Source organism: Sipha flava, unplaced genomic scaffold (genome assembly GCF_003268045.1).
Source record: "Sipha flava isolate LNK unplaced genomic scaffold, YSA_version1 324_pilon_pilon, whole genome shotgun sequence".
Taxonomy (NCBI): domain Eukaryota; kingdom Metazoa; phylum Arthropoda; class Insecta; order Hemiptera; family Aphididae; genus Sipha; species Sipha flava.
The window spans coordinates 89,485-106,778 of NW_020273009.1; the positions used below are offsets into that span (position 1 = coordinate 89,485).

Genomic DNA, 17,294 nt, shown 5'->3' on the forward strand with positions numbered 1-17,294 from the left:
CGTGTGTCTATTTTGACACACGTATTTTATGTTTGCTCGATAAAACAATTTTTTTATGTTTTTTCCTCGAGTCATACCAATAAAATATTTTTCAGACGGTTATTGGATAAAATAAAATAAAAACAATGCTGATAAAAAACCCAATTTAATATAATATATGTATTTATATAACCAGGGTTATAGGATTATCACCGAGTTTAAATATTATGTTCATTTTATTATTGATAACGAAATCGATTTATAAAACGGTTGCGAAACATTGTACATAAGAGAAGAATGTTACGCATTTATCATATTGTCCAATTGATGAATAATAATTTTGTTGTTATAGGCTAATTAACGATTAAATGTTTAATGTTTAAAATGTAATTCCAATACAAAACGTTGTCCTAAACAAACCATTATGTATGGTACTACGTATAAATATTCATAAATATTTTTGCTGAAACGACACACAAATATATTGTTCAAATGCATTTATAAACACGACTTATAAAATAAAAACACTTGTATTAAGACCAATTTTAATGGTGAAGTAGACAAGAAGTGTCATTGACTCTATTAATATACACTATAATTTTTTTTCTTTCTGTTACAGATAGCCTATCTCTGAAGTGTCTAATTAAAAAACGGCACATAAAAAAAAAAATTAAATTCAAAATGGTGTCATTGCTAAATCGCGAATTAACCGATGATAAGAATTGAAACTTGTGCGTTGCGCAATAGCACATTAGGTTATTTTCCTGTTAATTGAACCAAATTAATATTTTATTCGCATAACTGCACGTAACTTTCATTCGAACAAATTCCAGGTAACCCGTCCAGGCGCATTAAAAGGAACTGATGCAAGGGACCTGCTCTCTTCTTAAAAACTTTCCACGATATACCACCAATGGATGATTTCTCCTTCTCGTCATTCGAAAATCATTAAATTCACTTATTGTATAACATATAAATACAGATTGTTATTAAAAAATTATTGATCAAAAAAAAAAAAAAACTGTACAATTAATATTATAGAACTTTATACTTGATTTACAACAATATTGAAAATATATTCGTACGCACAATAATGTATTATATTATGTATAAATATAAATATATTAGGTTCCGTCGAACTTTCCGGACTACTTTAACTAGCCAGGTGGCCAACCTGTAATAGACTAATTTAAATTATCAAATACTCTTAAAAAAATATATTTTACGGTGTTCAAAAATATCGAATTCCAAGGACATGGTTAACATTGTGTTACCTTCACGAACATATATTTATTACACGTATAATTTCCATGGAATAATAAACAGTTCAGATGGTTCGAAGACAATGCGTACGCGCGTCGGGGTGCGGAAAAAAGCTAATAATGGAGGGGAGCAAAGCTACAAAAAATATATATTATGTATGTACATATAAACGCTGTAACAGCATATTCAAATGTAATTACAATGCTTTGTGCGCGACCGTTAAAAACGCTAAACGGATGTTAAAAACCGTCTAACGCGGGGAACCGAATGCATGTCTAAAATAAAAAAAAAAACCAACAAAGTGTATTTAACACGTGTAGTTAACATGTATTTATAATATATAGGTGATCATGTAATAAGATGTGTGTACAGTTTTTTTAATAATCCGTATACAGGTGCATGGCCTCTAAGTAGGATATTCGAAAAGTAAACAGTTGCCAAATATATAAGTCGAACCATAGCGGATGTTGACTTTCAATACACAAGTTTATATAACGAGTACGAATCTATATACAACACTTTGTTATAACAATTTTTTATTCTTTTTTTTTCGTTACGTGCGTTCGCGCCGTCTACGCCAAGGTAACCGAGGCTGGTTTTATAATTATCGTTTTTTACCGAGTTGTTAAAACCGTGTGCGGTGGTTATTGCACGCATGTGGGTCAATCGGTACGCAAAGGACGTTGACCTCTTTTCGCTGTGCACGTCAAAGTGTCCAAAAGAAAACGATAACGGACATTTAATACTCCAATTGTTCTTCGTACAGGTATGTAACAACGTTGTACGATATGGAGCGATGGAAATTTTGTTCGCGAAAGTAAAACAAATAAAAATAAAAAAAATTGTTTATTAAAAAAAAAAAAAAAAACCCGTCGCGGTAAAAGATTGTCGGCACGAGAACCCGTTAAACGAATTTCACCCCGACGGAACATAATCAAATCCGATAGATTATGGTGAATGAGCACGAGAGAGAGGGAGAGAAAAAGCGGTCACTGCCTTCGACGAAAGCGAAATTTCCTTTTCCCCGGTCGATCGTGAGCGCTCTCGACCGGAATGACGCGGATGAGATTTCTCCGTTACTTTCGTTTCGAAAACGAAGGTGAAAAAAATAACCGTACGACGACTGCACGTATAACGGCACTCCGGTCGTAGACACCAACACACATAAATGTGTACATAATAACGGGGAGATAATGGAGATCGACGTACTAGAAAACTGGTTGGATTTTTTTTTCTTTCGGGAAACAACAACAACAACAACAAAAACATCATCCGTGGAAATGAGTTAGGTCGCGTCGAGACGAAATGATCGAGAATGAGAAAATTTAAAAAAAAAAACACAATTATACCGTACATCGCAAGACATATATAGATTATTTCAGTGCACGCATGTGTTTAGTTCGTATACGTATCTTGTCTGCGTTATTGTAACGGTACAGACCACGACGACGGTCGAAGATGATGCGATATTATTATTATTATCATCATTACTATCTCTTATTGTCCTTTCTCGATGCGGTTATTATTGTAATCGCCTCAGCGCGTTGCGTACCCATACGAGACCACCAAGAGTGCATGCATTTTATAATGTATGCCTGCGTGCAGTGAAAACACGTTTGGTTTTCTTTCGTTGCACCGCTCCGTTAATTATTATTTTCATATTTTCTTTCAGGGGTAATTTAATTTTAAATTTTAAGCTTGAAATTCCCATACTCGGGCGGTACGGCACACGCATGATACGATAAACATGCCCGACTTACACGCGAACGCGGTGTATACGTAGCACGAAATAAATTCAGCCGAGTCATTGAATTTTGCCCCAGTAAAATCGCGGTTCAACGTATCATACGCGTCCCGTGCACATATGTATACGTACAACAACGATAACTGCTGCAACAGGCGTATTACGTGGGTACACTCGAAATTCGACGCGTGACAAATAAAAACTTACGTCGCGTCTACGGATTGTAATTATATTTCAATATTTTCAACACACGCGACGAGCGAAACTCGGAAAAACGCGCCACCGCTTGTTTGTGCGTGCGTTGTACGGATAAACACAATAATAACAATATATGAAGTAGAAAACAAACAATCGGCCAAGGTTTTACACGTTGAAAATCTTCAAAGGTCATAAACACATGAAATTATGTATCTGTGTCGTTTTTTATTTTCGTACACGACCGATACGCACTCGTTGCTCGTACACACACATAATGCAATACATAATATGCGCTAAACAATGCTGTTGCCGACACAAACCGAATTCGAGACTTTTGTACATCTATTGCGTAAAATGTACAATATTATCGATCTGGTTTTCGAGCGGACCGCGCGCGCAACATCGAAGCGCAAACGGTAAAACGACTCGGAAGAAATAAAAAAAAAAAAATTAAAAAAAAAAAAAAACAATAAAAATAACCTTTCTCGATCGTATGTAATGCGTATACCACATTATTAACCTATATGCAATATCGAAGGTACAAATCGGTCGGAGCCATAACGTTTCGACCTACTTCGAGAGAGTCGTTTAGGCGAACATTTGCGAATCGAGCGAATTACGCGATAGACGGTATTCGACTAGAGATTTTCAAAACGAAAACATATTATCTGGGTTCGAACGCGTTGCCGTCCATGGCATTCCGTCGGGTCGCGTAGTTCGGTCGGTTAACCATTATTATTATTATTATTATTACAAACAAGATAATATCGCTTTACAAGTATGTATTTTTAAATATTTCATAATAATCGTCGACGCGCGCGGTTCTTTTATGACGTTATTTTCGAATTCTCCGAACGTAATATCATCGTTCATTTTAAGTCGCGCAGACACGGTGTATATGATCATAAAACCTGGCGGTTGATTAGTACACTATTATTACTGCTATTGTGTTACTCGTGCACTCTGTATATACGCGCACATAAATCGGTTTACATCGTATAATGATCGTCGCCGACGGTCGGCTGTTCAAGAGCATCAACGTAATGGTTATACGCGCACGATGAGGTACATAACAATAATGATAATACGACATATTTATTATATTCATGTGTACACGTTATTGGTCGAAAACATTTCGAAACGTTCGATTTCTTTTTTCCGACGACGGTCCTTTCGATTTCCTTCGAACGGCCCCATTAATCCTTCGTCCGACAATAACGTACCATCGATTTGCCGACGACCTTCTGAGCGCGCAACACCGACAAAGGTTCCGCGCCCACGCACACAAAGAGAATATATTACCCGGCCGACGACAACTAGAATCGTTTGGTTTTTCGATCAACCCTTCCGTCGTCGCATCGCGTTCGACCTTGTTTCGGAGGGCACACACTACGTGTGTCGGTGTGTACTTGTGTGCATTAGGCGCTCACGGGCTACGTACAGGTACGTGTTGTACAATCACAAAGAGAACGAATGCGTGGCTGCACCGGGGTAAAACCAAGACCGGTTGTCCTTCGCACGTAATCTCGGGTCAATCACCCAAATGACCCCGTCTGGTGAAAGACCCTTAAAAAAAAAAAAAAATTAACTATACGTACGCACTTGGAAATTCTTTGTAACAGACGTCGCCGCAGCCGCCGCCGCTTACATCCAATTCTTTTTCTACGTGTACATATTACGATGTTTATATTTTTATGATTCTTTTATTCTTTTTTTTTTACAGCGCATCATCCGTCCCCGGTCAAAGTAGAGTCGCGCCGCCCCGGTGTTGTTGACCTATTTACGGTGTATAACACACGTAGTACGGACCGCCGAGATTCCACGGATCCGACGGACGGGCGTTACGCCGATCGAAAGGGAATCCGACTAGTTCCTCTCGGAACGCGCTCTTGTGGAAAAACACCGCACGGATTGTGACCGGTGCCCGTTTTTCTTTTTCCGTTTGAATTACTCACACGGTCAGGCCCGTACTGGCCCACCGAGCAGCCCGGGCAGATGCACAATGCGCCCATAAAAAATTACCGCTACATTAAGGTTTTGGAGAGATATCCAATGTTTCTCATTTACAAGTAATATAACCCGATGGTTTTCAGTGACACGTAATTGAAAAACGTTTATATTTTTGTGAAGACAAGCGTTAAACCTAAACTATGATTCTTTTATCTGAAACCTATTGGGCCGTAGGTAACCTGAAGGATTAAACAACAGCAGTTAAGGCGCCCTTAAATATTTTCGTAACCGCCCCATAACAGCAGCCAGCCTGCACACGGTCAACAAAAAAAAAAAAAAAAACCTCTTAATATTTTTCGTCGACAATAACAATCGGTTGTACAAAGCGTTATCATCGTCGTTCGGAATAATGATGATCCGACAACGGTCAGGTCGTCGAACTCGCGTCAGAGTTTACGCGACGCATGTGTAACGCGCGCGACCGACAACGGCGCAGGGGCCAGAAAAAAACGCAAGAAAAACGCGCGGATCAGATCGACGACCGAAGGGACAAGCCGATTTCGGCGGAAAAATACGAGGGATAAAAGCCTGCCCCCGTTGAAAAACGTACGCGCCCGTCGTCAGCGACAGTCGAACGAATTAACGGTCGTCCACGGGTTTTTCGTTCCGCGACTCTTCGGTTAACGTTCGCGTCCCGACGGCGCGAGGTGTATGCAACATATTCGACACGTGCACACGCGCTCGGAGCGCCGTGCTTTTGAACGCGAAAAAAACCGTGAAAATAACCCGCGACGGCCGGTCGGATTAATAGTTATTTCGATTTTCGACTTTTAAACGTTTTCCCTTGAGTTCGGGTGTTGAACGGAAAACGTGACCGAATCGTTCGACGTTTAGCCGCGCGTCCCATTGGTTGCGTGCCGGTCGGTTAGAGAGCGCCACTAAACGCGCGTCCGAGCACGCGTTATCGTCAGGAAGACGAACAGGAGATGATGTTGTCATCGCACGGTTTGAAACGGACCAATCGCGTCGTCGGAAGTCCTTCGAACCGAACAATAATCAGTGCCGGATTTCACCATTGTGCCGCTTTAACACAACTAAACAAATCGCTGCCTTTTAATATAAACATTTTCATAGTCCAAAATATGTTATTAAAGCGTACAATTACCAAGTTGGTTCCTTTATTACTTAAAATTTTAACGGTGTAAAATAGAAATGTACAGCTGTTATAAAAAATGCCTGCATACACTCGTATGAAAAACTGAATCATAGAAATATACTAAAAAAAAAAATAATAAATAAATAAAATATAAAATATAATGACAAAAAACGTGGCGGTAAAAAATGCTTAAACAGTTCATTTTTAAATTGTATTCAATTTTAGTTCTAGTTACGAATAATAAAAATGTAACATTAAAAATTATTCGTCGCCCTTGAGAAATGCCGCCCTAAGCACTATCTTATGGTGTTCACTGGAAAATACGGCAATGACAATAACACAGCATAATATCCAACAGAAACTTTTCCGCGGCGATAAACGATTGACCGATACGAAATCTGTGATTTATAAGCGAACGTATCTAGAGAAACGTGCGACTCGGGTCGACAAACATTGGAGTTCAATTTTCAATGTCGTCCATCGGGTCGGTTTACACGTCATTTTCCTGCTACAGTATCGTTTAACGTACATATTGCATAATGCTCCCCCGTTCCGACGGAGTGGCTCGAAACGTTAATAACGCAAAATTACACCGCGGACAAGGTTGTTCGGTTAAACGTAAGTGATTTACGCCTATTTCGAAACATCGTCTACTGTTTTGCACGGTTTTTTTTTTTAAATATATAGTACAACGTTATTGCAGTGTGGGCGCGAAGAAGGTCCACAACTCGGAGCCCGAAAAGGGGAGAGAAACCGCACGATGGGTTTCAATATTATAACATGTTATTATCCCAGTGGCGCGTTCGATTCGGTCCTCCGGGGCGGCGTAACGACACTCGTGCGGACTTTTACGACCGTATAGGTCCGGGACGACTACCCCGAACGCGCGCTATTTATACGATCGTGTCGCCCTTGAGACGGGCAAAACGAGAGGGACAGAAATACAGCGTGCGAGGGCCACACGTTTCGTGATGCCATGAGGTCGTGTCGTTTTCACGACGCGTAAACCGTTCGGATGGGCGCGATAACCGGTGGACGTTGATGAGGAGTTATGGCGGAATGGATACGCCGTTCACGGGACAGTTTCAAGAGTTTCGACCATCCCGTACAAGGAACCCAGAAAAAGGTTTTCACGTATGAACCGCTAACGGCCGCTATCGTGACAGCGTACAGGAACAATATTAACAAGCTCGTTATAATCGTGGAAAACGTGTACGGGTGTTATCGCGTTGTCGCGGACGGGCGCAGAAAGCGTCGGCGAGTACGTTATACGTTATCGTTGTTGTACGGTGTCGTTTCCGGATACGATATGCGGTAGAAGAGAACGTTATTTACAACAACGTGGAAAACGCCCACCGTTGCCGTAGACCAGTGGTTTTCAACCTTTTTCTGATCGCGACTCCCCCCCCCCCCATTTTTTATTTTTGTGTAATGCGACCCCTTCAAAAAAAAAATTTTGTTTTATTCATCAAAATTTTATTTAATTACCGATAAAATATTTACATGTGAAACAATTTTGATTAATTAACACTTAAAAATTTCACTGAATAAATAATTCACTTTGTTTTTTTTTAATTAATATGGAACAACTATTTCATCCATTATTTTTGGCGATCCCCAAACCTATGATTCGCGACCCCCAGGTTGAAAACCACTGCCGTAGACAGTACTACTCGTTCTACTGCTGCACCGCCGGGCGGTAGAGCTGCGTCGGGCGGTCAACAACCGCGCGAAATGTGACTGTATAAAAAATTGCAACGGCACGCGTGGGCGAGGCCATCACGCGGTCGAACGGAGCGAGGGTGGGAGAGAGAAATTGCACCTGTACGTGGCGCGTTTTTTTCGAACGGAACGAGACAGATTGATAGAGAGAAACAGCGAGAGAGAAAGAGAAAGAGAGAGAGAAATATTTTTATTTTTTCCACGACGGGTTTCTCAGCGGCAACCAAAACCGTCGGAAAACGATATTTTCACCGAGGGATCGTCCGTCATTCGATGTACACGTGTACGCATACACGTACGAACCGTACAGATAATGTACGAAGCACGAATAGGGGGAAATATAATAGTAATAGTAATAATAATAATAATAATAAAAGAAATAATAATAATACTGCATCGGAATGACTGCAAAGGTCTCCGAGGGTGGGCGCGTGGGGGAGTGCGTACGACACAACGATGAGGGTGTGCACGTCCTATACGAAAGCTATAGGCTGGGGCGTTGCCATGGACACCAGACGGTTGTTTACCACGCGTGAGCGGCGGGGGCGGCGGAGGACCTGCCGATGCAGGCGAGACCGCGCGATCCGCTCAAGTTCAGCCGCGTCCGCGTTGCAACAAACGCGCGCGCGCTTTTTACCGACGCCCCCGCCGCGCGCGTAGTACATTAACGTGTAGAACCGAGCTCGCCGGCACCCTTTTTCCCCGTCATCGTTCTCCGCTATTTTCTACCCCTATTTTTATTCCGTCCCTCGAGTACCCCGCGCGTCTCCTACGCCCTTTTCCCGCGTTGCGCTCGCGCGCGCGACCCCTAAACGCCAAACTTATTTTCAAGGGTTCCTTGCAGACGCGCGCGCGCTCCGTTACAACGTGAATATACGCCGTATACACGCGGACCACGCACCCCAACCGTTACACCGTAAACTTTACGCATGTACACACACACGCGCGCACTTAAGGAAGCAATCGATACCCGTCTCGCCGCCGCCAAAGACTTGTGTAACGTACGACACGCGCACCGTCGTTGTTATACGCGACTGCTGTGCGAAACACTACGTACACTGTATATACTTAACACCACACTATTGTAAACCATTACTACCGCGGTGTTGTGCTACCGACCACGAGTACTACCCCCCACGGAGACGAACAACCTGGTGACGGACACTCACGTACGTTGTACCTGTTATGCAATACGGAACGCTACAGTAAAGCGAATTCCAGAGCGAGGCATGTATTTTACGAGTTTTTTCGATTCCAACGTCGTAAACGCAGTCGCGGCGAAAAAGAATAATCGATTCGGCTCCGAGCTCTAGAAATGTGCACGGACATAACGTATTTATTTGTTTTTGCCGGGTGTTACGACACCGAATGAAAACTTCTGGAATTCTGACGAAAAAATGGACGCGTACACGATCGAAACCGAGTTTCTGCTCAAACCGTTTTCAACGTCACTCGTCCTTGATCGAGTACAAGAGGAGCAGATGCATTATTGTTACGTTTATAGTACGACGGTTAAACGCGCGTCTTGGAAATCGATACGTAAAAACGTTGAAAACGACTCCGGCAAAGCTGCTATGATTATTACATAGGTTAAGCGTACGCGTGGACGCACTCGCCGTCGCGAAGTGGAACGGTTGAAAACGACGGCGAGATACATAGACATTATTGCCGTGTGCGTGTTTCACCGCGCGCGTATTCAAGGGCGGATCTAGGGAAGAGTTCGGAAGGTCGGCTGACCTATTGTTTATATTTGCTGACAAAGTTGACCTCTCGAAGACCTCTTATATTTTTTAAGTGTACCGACTATAGATCGAAGTCGTCACCAGACCGGGGCAAATGCCTCAGTCACCACCCTCCAAACAACGCCATTGGTTTAGTTATGTAACCCAGTACAAAATCTCTGTTCCGGACCATTATGTAAGATAGAATAAAATGAAATAAATGTAAACGGTGTGTATTCGAGATCGCCGACTACCGGAAACGGAACGGAACACCACGCTGTACAACAACGTAATGCGCGTAACGAGTGCATCGTACAGGTTAGGTACCTGCAGCAGGACGCACGGCAGCAAAGGATTTGCTGCGAAACATTTGAAGGACATAAATCAATTTTGGAACGCGTTTGGCGGGGAGAACGCGGTAAATTAGGTTTACCAGTGTAAAATCTTTAAACCGTCCAACCATTATTATTCATACGCAACAACGCGTATCGTAATCGTAACGATTTAGACTCGTATTAAAAATGCATTCCGGGAGGGGGTTTACAACCTCCAAACGTCTCCCACCCCAGTTGCGCAACCGTTGCAGCGCGTTGTTGTACGATTTACCGCCGCCGATCAAACAATATGTATTTTATTGCATTGCGCGGTATTTCCCCTACCACACGGGCATTCCTCTTCCACACACACATACACCAGATGCAACGACGTTCGATTCGGCCGTGAACGTTGCGGTTTCAAAGTCACACTCGTGCGCCTTCCAGCGGCGGCGCAACGTTGTTGTCGTTCGAGACCGTGTATCACAAACATGGCAGTACACTACGAAAAGCGAGTGCTAAGGGTTTTACGACCGGCCGGCGTATCGATTATTATTCACTACCCCTAGGCGTAAGGTCTTCCGTGGATAGGAAGGATCACCCGCCGCTACGCGATTCTAATTCCACTCGTGTACGGCAGATATGCGCTGAGTTTAGCAGCGGCGACATGTGCGAAATATATTGCATCGCGTAAAAATGTAGAACGCGTGGTGCGGGAGGTAAAAGCGAAAATATAACAAGCGGTTATTATTGTTGTCGTAGACGTATTGCACAACAGCTGCCGGATGGAGAAACAAATAACAATCGGGAGAGGACGACGCGGCCGTGTGCAGCAACCCTATCGCGGATTTTTACCCTTTTCTCGGGCACGATCGTCTGCGGTGCGAAAGAAAAACACAAAAACATATGTTCGGCCGCGACCTTCGCGCGAGAGTATAGTAGTTTTTCAGGTATAACCGGAGAATAATAATTATATTGTTCGTTCTTCTTTTCGAAAAGAGAATAAAAAAAATCGTACTACCGATCTGCGTTCACCTTCCGCTGCCGACGACATCGACGCGCGCGCGTATAGTCAATCGTCATCGTCGAAGAGGTCGACCTTCCGACGGGGCAACAATGCCGACGAGAGATGACCGTGAAACTACGTTGCTTACCTGTTTAGGTGCTCGCCTGGTTAAGAGGTTAATAATAAAAAAAAAAAATAATAACAAAGCCATACGTATAATAAATAATATGTGTAACAGCCTTGGACCCGAAAATCTCCCCAGACGTAACGTTTCCCTTTCTCGGACCCTTATTGAAGGTCGCTGACCATTTTTTTCCTCTTCAAAAATTTCAATGTCGACCCCCGTGGTTTTATGACCGCGGAAAACGTTTTTGTCTTCTACTCTTGGTCACACGATATAATTTACTATCACACGCACGGGTGTGCGAACGAAAAAATAAAAGTGAAACCTCTCGGCGGCGGCGGACGGACGCCCTTCGACCGTCGCGTACGCGTATAAATCGTCGCGCCGCGGGTATCGTTTGCCGGAACGCACGTCGCGGGGGTAGCAGCAGCAGCAGCAGCAGCAGCACCCTGTGTGTAATTTTGGAAAGGTCGAAAGGGTTGCGCGCATGTATTATTATACAACCGAACGCGTTTCGCACCTGATGTTATTCGCGACGGTTGCGCGGGCGCGGCAGATGTAAAACGTTTTGGGTGTGCAACGCAACGAGCGAAAGTGTATACAACACAACCTATACCGTAGGTAAACGCACGCCCTCCGCACCCGCGCAAATAGCGAGTACGGGAGAAAGAGAAAAGAAATGGGGAAAAAAAAATACATAACACTACGACGTTTTGTGCCCGCAGTGGCGGCGCGCAGCACACCTGAACGGGTGTGGAAGAAGAGAACGAAAAAAAAAACATCCCTCGTCCCGATAAGGGTCACAGGGGGCGGCGGGCGGTGACGTAACCACCCGGCCGACCGACCGGCGGGACACCCGCCCGCATTTGATACGTGTAGTGACGGCCAAGTTCGGCGGCGCACGCAACGCGCAAACATTGACCTTACACCGTTTCACACACACACACACACACACACACACATATACACAGCCGCATAAACCGACCCCCTCCCGTCAAACTGTCCGGCTGCAACCTGGCCGCCGTCCGCCACGGTGGATGGTTCACTGTCTTTCGTGGATCATTGGACTTCCCTCTCCACGCGACGCAACACTGCCTCGTCGATTCTTGGCGCGCGCGTACGCACCCCGTCGCAACGATCCGCGCGAAAGACGCAATTCTTGTAACCCAACTACTCGAGGCCCCCTTATCGTTGTACGTTTTTGAGCATCCGTCCCTTTGACGCCCCGGGACCTGCGCGCGATTTTACGGCGCTGTCCGCGTTGCATATTCGTCAGTTCTAAATACACGTGTATTCGTACCGCGAACGCGAATCGAACATAAAGGTATGTCCCGGCGCAACAAGACGCGCTCGTGCTTCCGAACCGAAACACGATTGTTAATAATCGCGCCGTATGGCGATCGAGATCTACGAGCGTCCTCCGAAAAGACCCCGAAATCGATAATTGCACCGTCGCGATCGTTGAGCGCACGCGGTACGATGTGTGACGCACGTTGTACGTCGGTGCGCGCGTTCACCGGGTGGCGCAAGGACACGGTAGAATAATAACGCGCCGATCGCCTTTTCCTGTTCCGCAAACGCTACCGCAGCCCGAATCCCGTCCTTTAACGTCCTGCTCGGACGATCTGCGGACGATGCGAGCGTGCGTAATAAATTAAATGAAAAAAAATAATAATAATAATAATATAATATAAAAAATGTTAACTCGTGTCAATGTCGAGCACTTTAAATCGTATCGTTTCGCTAACAAACAGCACGACGATTCGTACACAACGTTTCAATAACGACGAAACGTACGCGTGGAAACGGATTTCAAAACGTCAGATCGGTACAATTGTACGAGCGCGCGTTCGCATACGTAATCGGCCGAGATGGAACGCGATCAAACTGCACCGATGACGGGCGGATATGAACTCGGATAACGTAAGCGTAATGTTTTTGTCACGTGCACATCGGTGCAAAGATGTTCGTAATGTTTCATCACATGGTCTTTTTTTTTTTTTTATATAATGAAGGCTCGTTGTGGATATTATTATAATAACCAGAAATAAAATTAAAATGAAAATACACTAATCACGCGTGCACACGTAAAGGCTGGTTCAGACTAGGTTCTGACTATGCCAGTAATTTAGTCGAGTGGTAAATGATTTACCAACTACTAAACGGTTTATAAACTGAAAAGTGTTCAGGCACAACTAGGTTTTAAAACTGTTTTAGTACATTAGTAGTCGTTTTGGTGCTGTGAAAAGTGATTGTCAAAATGAATAATAGTTATCAGTCGGGAAATAGAGGGGGGGGGGGGTGCTACCCGACCGAAAAAATAGAACAGAACGGATCGACTAAACTAAATCACTTTTTACTAAACCACTCGACTAAATCGATCTGTTCTTACATGATTAGTTACTAAAATACTCGCTACTTGACTTAATTACTGGCATAGTCCGAAGTAGTCTTAAATCATCGCGATGCCTTATTAGTTCATTGCGAGCGCACGCACGCGAGGAGGACCTATGTGTCGAAATCGATTTAGACGGCTTCCCGAGCGCGGGCGAAAACGGGCCCCGCAACGGTTACGCACAATATCGAAGAAGCTACCGCGAAGTGAAAGCGGTACCGGACGACGTTTTCCGGATCCTTTCGTCTCCACAGTACACCTGATATTGTTTTTAATTTTTCTCTTAGCGTTTCGAGGTCGTTACCGATTCGTCGCTTTCTCGACCGACAATCGTCGTCACGCGCAGCGCAATACGAACGCAGTCGGATTCGTTATAATTATTGTTTTACGTTCGTTTAATTAGTTTTTACACGTCATTGCAGGCACGGGAAAACGTGTACAGGTGTACTGCGATTCGCACGTAATTTTCAATTAGTACACGGTTTTCGAACTTGGCGTGTGTTGTTTGTTTACAGTTCTCGAACGGTTTTACTTTCAATCCGAATCCGATGTACTGCTGAATCCGCATTCGTTGAACTCGTATAGTATTCGTGAGTGTATGGACGTATATCGTAGAACGCGGATGGGCACTTGTTTCTCAATACTATGCGTACGGGCATTCTAACCGGCTGGACCGCGCGCAACATGATCAGTGAAAGTGATTTGAACGTTTTAGGGGCCTTCCAGACCGACAGTACGCCGTAGCGTTCTAAGGTCGCGTAGTGTTGTTACTATTAATGAAACCGTGTGTACCTTGTGTAAAAATTACTGAGAGGAAGCTGGTAACGAAAAAAAAAAAAAAAAAGAAGAAGAATCGTTAGAAGAAAATAAAATAAACAAAAACGTCAGACGTTTGATTTCCAACTAAATAAAATATCTCGTAAAAAAACAAGAAAAAAAAAAACGTTCGTCAAAACAATAACAATTCGAAAGAATATTAATTACAAAAATAAAATGTCGTCGGTGGCGACCTAATGTTCTCACGATGTTGCGAACGTACAATAATAATAATAATAATAATAAAAAAATATAATATCGCCGCCGCCGAGCATTGTACATGCGATACGGTTCCGTCGCAAACCGCGGTTAAGGTCACGACGACGGCGGCGGCGGCGGTGGCGTGCGCGATTTCTGCCGGTCTAGACACTTTCGTCGGCGAATCGAGAAACACACACGGTATCATTGTTGCGTATCGCAATGCAGAAATAAAAAATAAGAAAATAACGAAAATATTTTTTACCGTATCTGTTTAATACGATGCAAGTTATACAATAATAATACGTTATCAGCGCCGGATTTAAAAACTATAAAGCCACCTTGAAAATTTAATAATCCAAGGCCCGTTCAAAATAATTAATAAATTGATATAGTCCAGTAGTTCAAGACGGTGTGTTTTGACAAAACGTCATAAAATACGCGAGATCCTAACATCCACCGCACGTTAATTTTTTTTTTTTTTTGTTTCTAATCTAAGACGCAAACTTTCAGTATCATGTCGGACCCTTCGGTTCCCTGCTGTGACACAATACGCTCCAAAGACCCAAAGATTCTGCTAGACATCGGAAATGCATTATTTTCCTCGAATTATTATTTACTATCTGACGATAAAATGTTTTCGATATGTTCCTGGTGTATTAATTCACGCCGTTAAGAAACATTTAAGGTTTGCATCCGAGGCACTTCCGGTAAACCGGCATCGTATCTGATATCAATTTTATACCGACGAACGTTATCAATTATATTTTCGTTTTCGGCACAGGTTAGACAGATACCATATTAAGCATAGGTTTTGAAAATTTTATGTTCGACCTTATGGTCCGACGTCCTCGACACGCGGGTCATCAAGTATTCGACCACTATATTATAATTTTGCTTTGCCGATCAATAATAATAACACGGTTTATCATGAAAACAAAATATACGTATAAATTTATCAAGACAATGTCGAGCTACAACTGCAGCGCAGACCTCGACGCGATGCCGATGATAAAACATAAAATAAATAAATAAAACTGTAGGAACAGTTGTCGAAGTTCAAGTTTAAATTAACAGACGACCGTGACGGGTTAAAAAAAACATATACACACAAATAAAATAGTTTTAATTGCGCACTTGAAAAACGTAACAATATAATATAATAATAATAACTGGGTGACTGCAGTGGACCGGAAAAAAGGATTCCCAAAATGTTTTCGAATCCGTGCGACGCGAACGTTTAGTTTTCGGTTGCACTCGGATAATATTATGTTTATTCGGCCGTTATCGAGTAAAATTCGTTAAAAAATAAAAACGCTCGTGGCGGTGAAGAAAATCACGTGTGCGTGCACCGACAAGAGTTCTCTCGGAGGTATATATAACGATTATGTTTTCGGCGCGCGCGCGTGAAAACGAAAGCAAAAACCTTCACCTGTCCGCACCGAAAATCGTCGACGACCGTTTCCCTTTGGGATCTTTCACCGGCGCGGGCGCCACTTTCACCTCCGAATACCTTTCCCAGCTGAGAGGACGACGACCGATGGGATACGGAGGTCGGTCGAAAAATTACGATAATAATAAAAACAATAATACGATATAAATATAACACGTTGCGCTACCTCGTGTACACCTGCACACGCGATTCGTAACGCTAATTGGACGCAAATGTTGTGCACCTATCGACTAACAATAATAATAACGAATAACAAACATGCGGTAATTACCCAAGTCCGGTATGGAGCTGGTAGGTTCCTCGGAGATCATCGGAGGGCTCCGGCTGTACTCCGTCTTGACGGTGACCGACGGCGCGTTGGCCGCGACGTTAGCGGCGGCGGCGGTAGCCGACGAGCCCGTCTTGCACCGAGGGCCCGGAGCGGCGGGCGGACGCATGGTGGCCACCGCCGACGAGGACGGCGGGGCCGCGGCCGGCAGCGGACAGTGTTGCGGCATTTGTTGTTGGTGCTGCTGCGGCTGATGGCGATGGTGCTGCGCGGGCGGAGACGGCACTCCGCCGCTACCGGTCGAAGAGGACACGACGCCCGGCGATTGCGGCACGCGAAAATCACCGGCGAGCTGCTGCTGCTGGTGTTGCTGCTGCTGCTGCTGCTGCTGGTGTTGCTGTTGCTGCTGCTGGTGTTGCTGTTGCTGCTGTTGCTGTTGCTGTTGCTGTTGCTGCTGTTGTTGTTGCTGTTGCTGCTGCTGGTGTTGTTGGTGTCGTTCGGCGCTGTACACGTGCATCAATACGCCCGAACTGGTAACGACTTGCGAGAGTTGCATGTTTGCGAGCACCGGTAGCCGACGGACGGACGGCGCTAGAAGCGGAAAAATGAAGTTCGTCCGGGGGAGACGAAAAGTTGACGGACCACGGAACTCGGGGGACCGCGGGATAATGCGGTGACGTAATCAAATGAAAACCAGTGTTGTTAATACGACGACGTCGGCGGTGCGGAAAAATCGAGGCGGTCGTAGTGGTGTATCATCGCGATCCGTACACAACGACGCACTGGACGGTCGGCGGCGGTGGCGGCGCACATGAAAACGGAAAAAATTTATATAACGAAAAAAAAAAAAAAAATTGAAAAAAATTAATAACTGGCGGAAAATTGACGAACGAGTAAAAAACAACAAAAAAAAAAAAAAATCAACGTTCAATCCGTACGGGAATTGTAATGCTCGCGTCACGAAAAACGGACGATCACGACGGGACG

The 17,294-nt window shown here is 44.1% G+C and overlaps 1 protein-coding gene across 1 annotated transcript in view; it reads right to left on the minus strand.

Annotated features, from left to right (window-relative positions):
* LOC112686742 (ecdysone-induced protein 75B-like) overlaps positions 1-17,288 on the minus strand; it is a 30,913-nt gene extending 13,625 nt beyond the window's left edge. The window contains exon 1 of the mRNA XM_025559153.1: positions 16,311-17,288. Coding sequence (XP_025414938.1) covers positions 16,311-16,863 — 553 coding nt within the window. The 5' untranslated portion in view covers positions 16,864-17,288. The remainder of the gene's footprint in view (positions 1-16,310) is intronic.
* Positions 17,289-17,294: the final 6 nt, after the last annotated feature.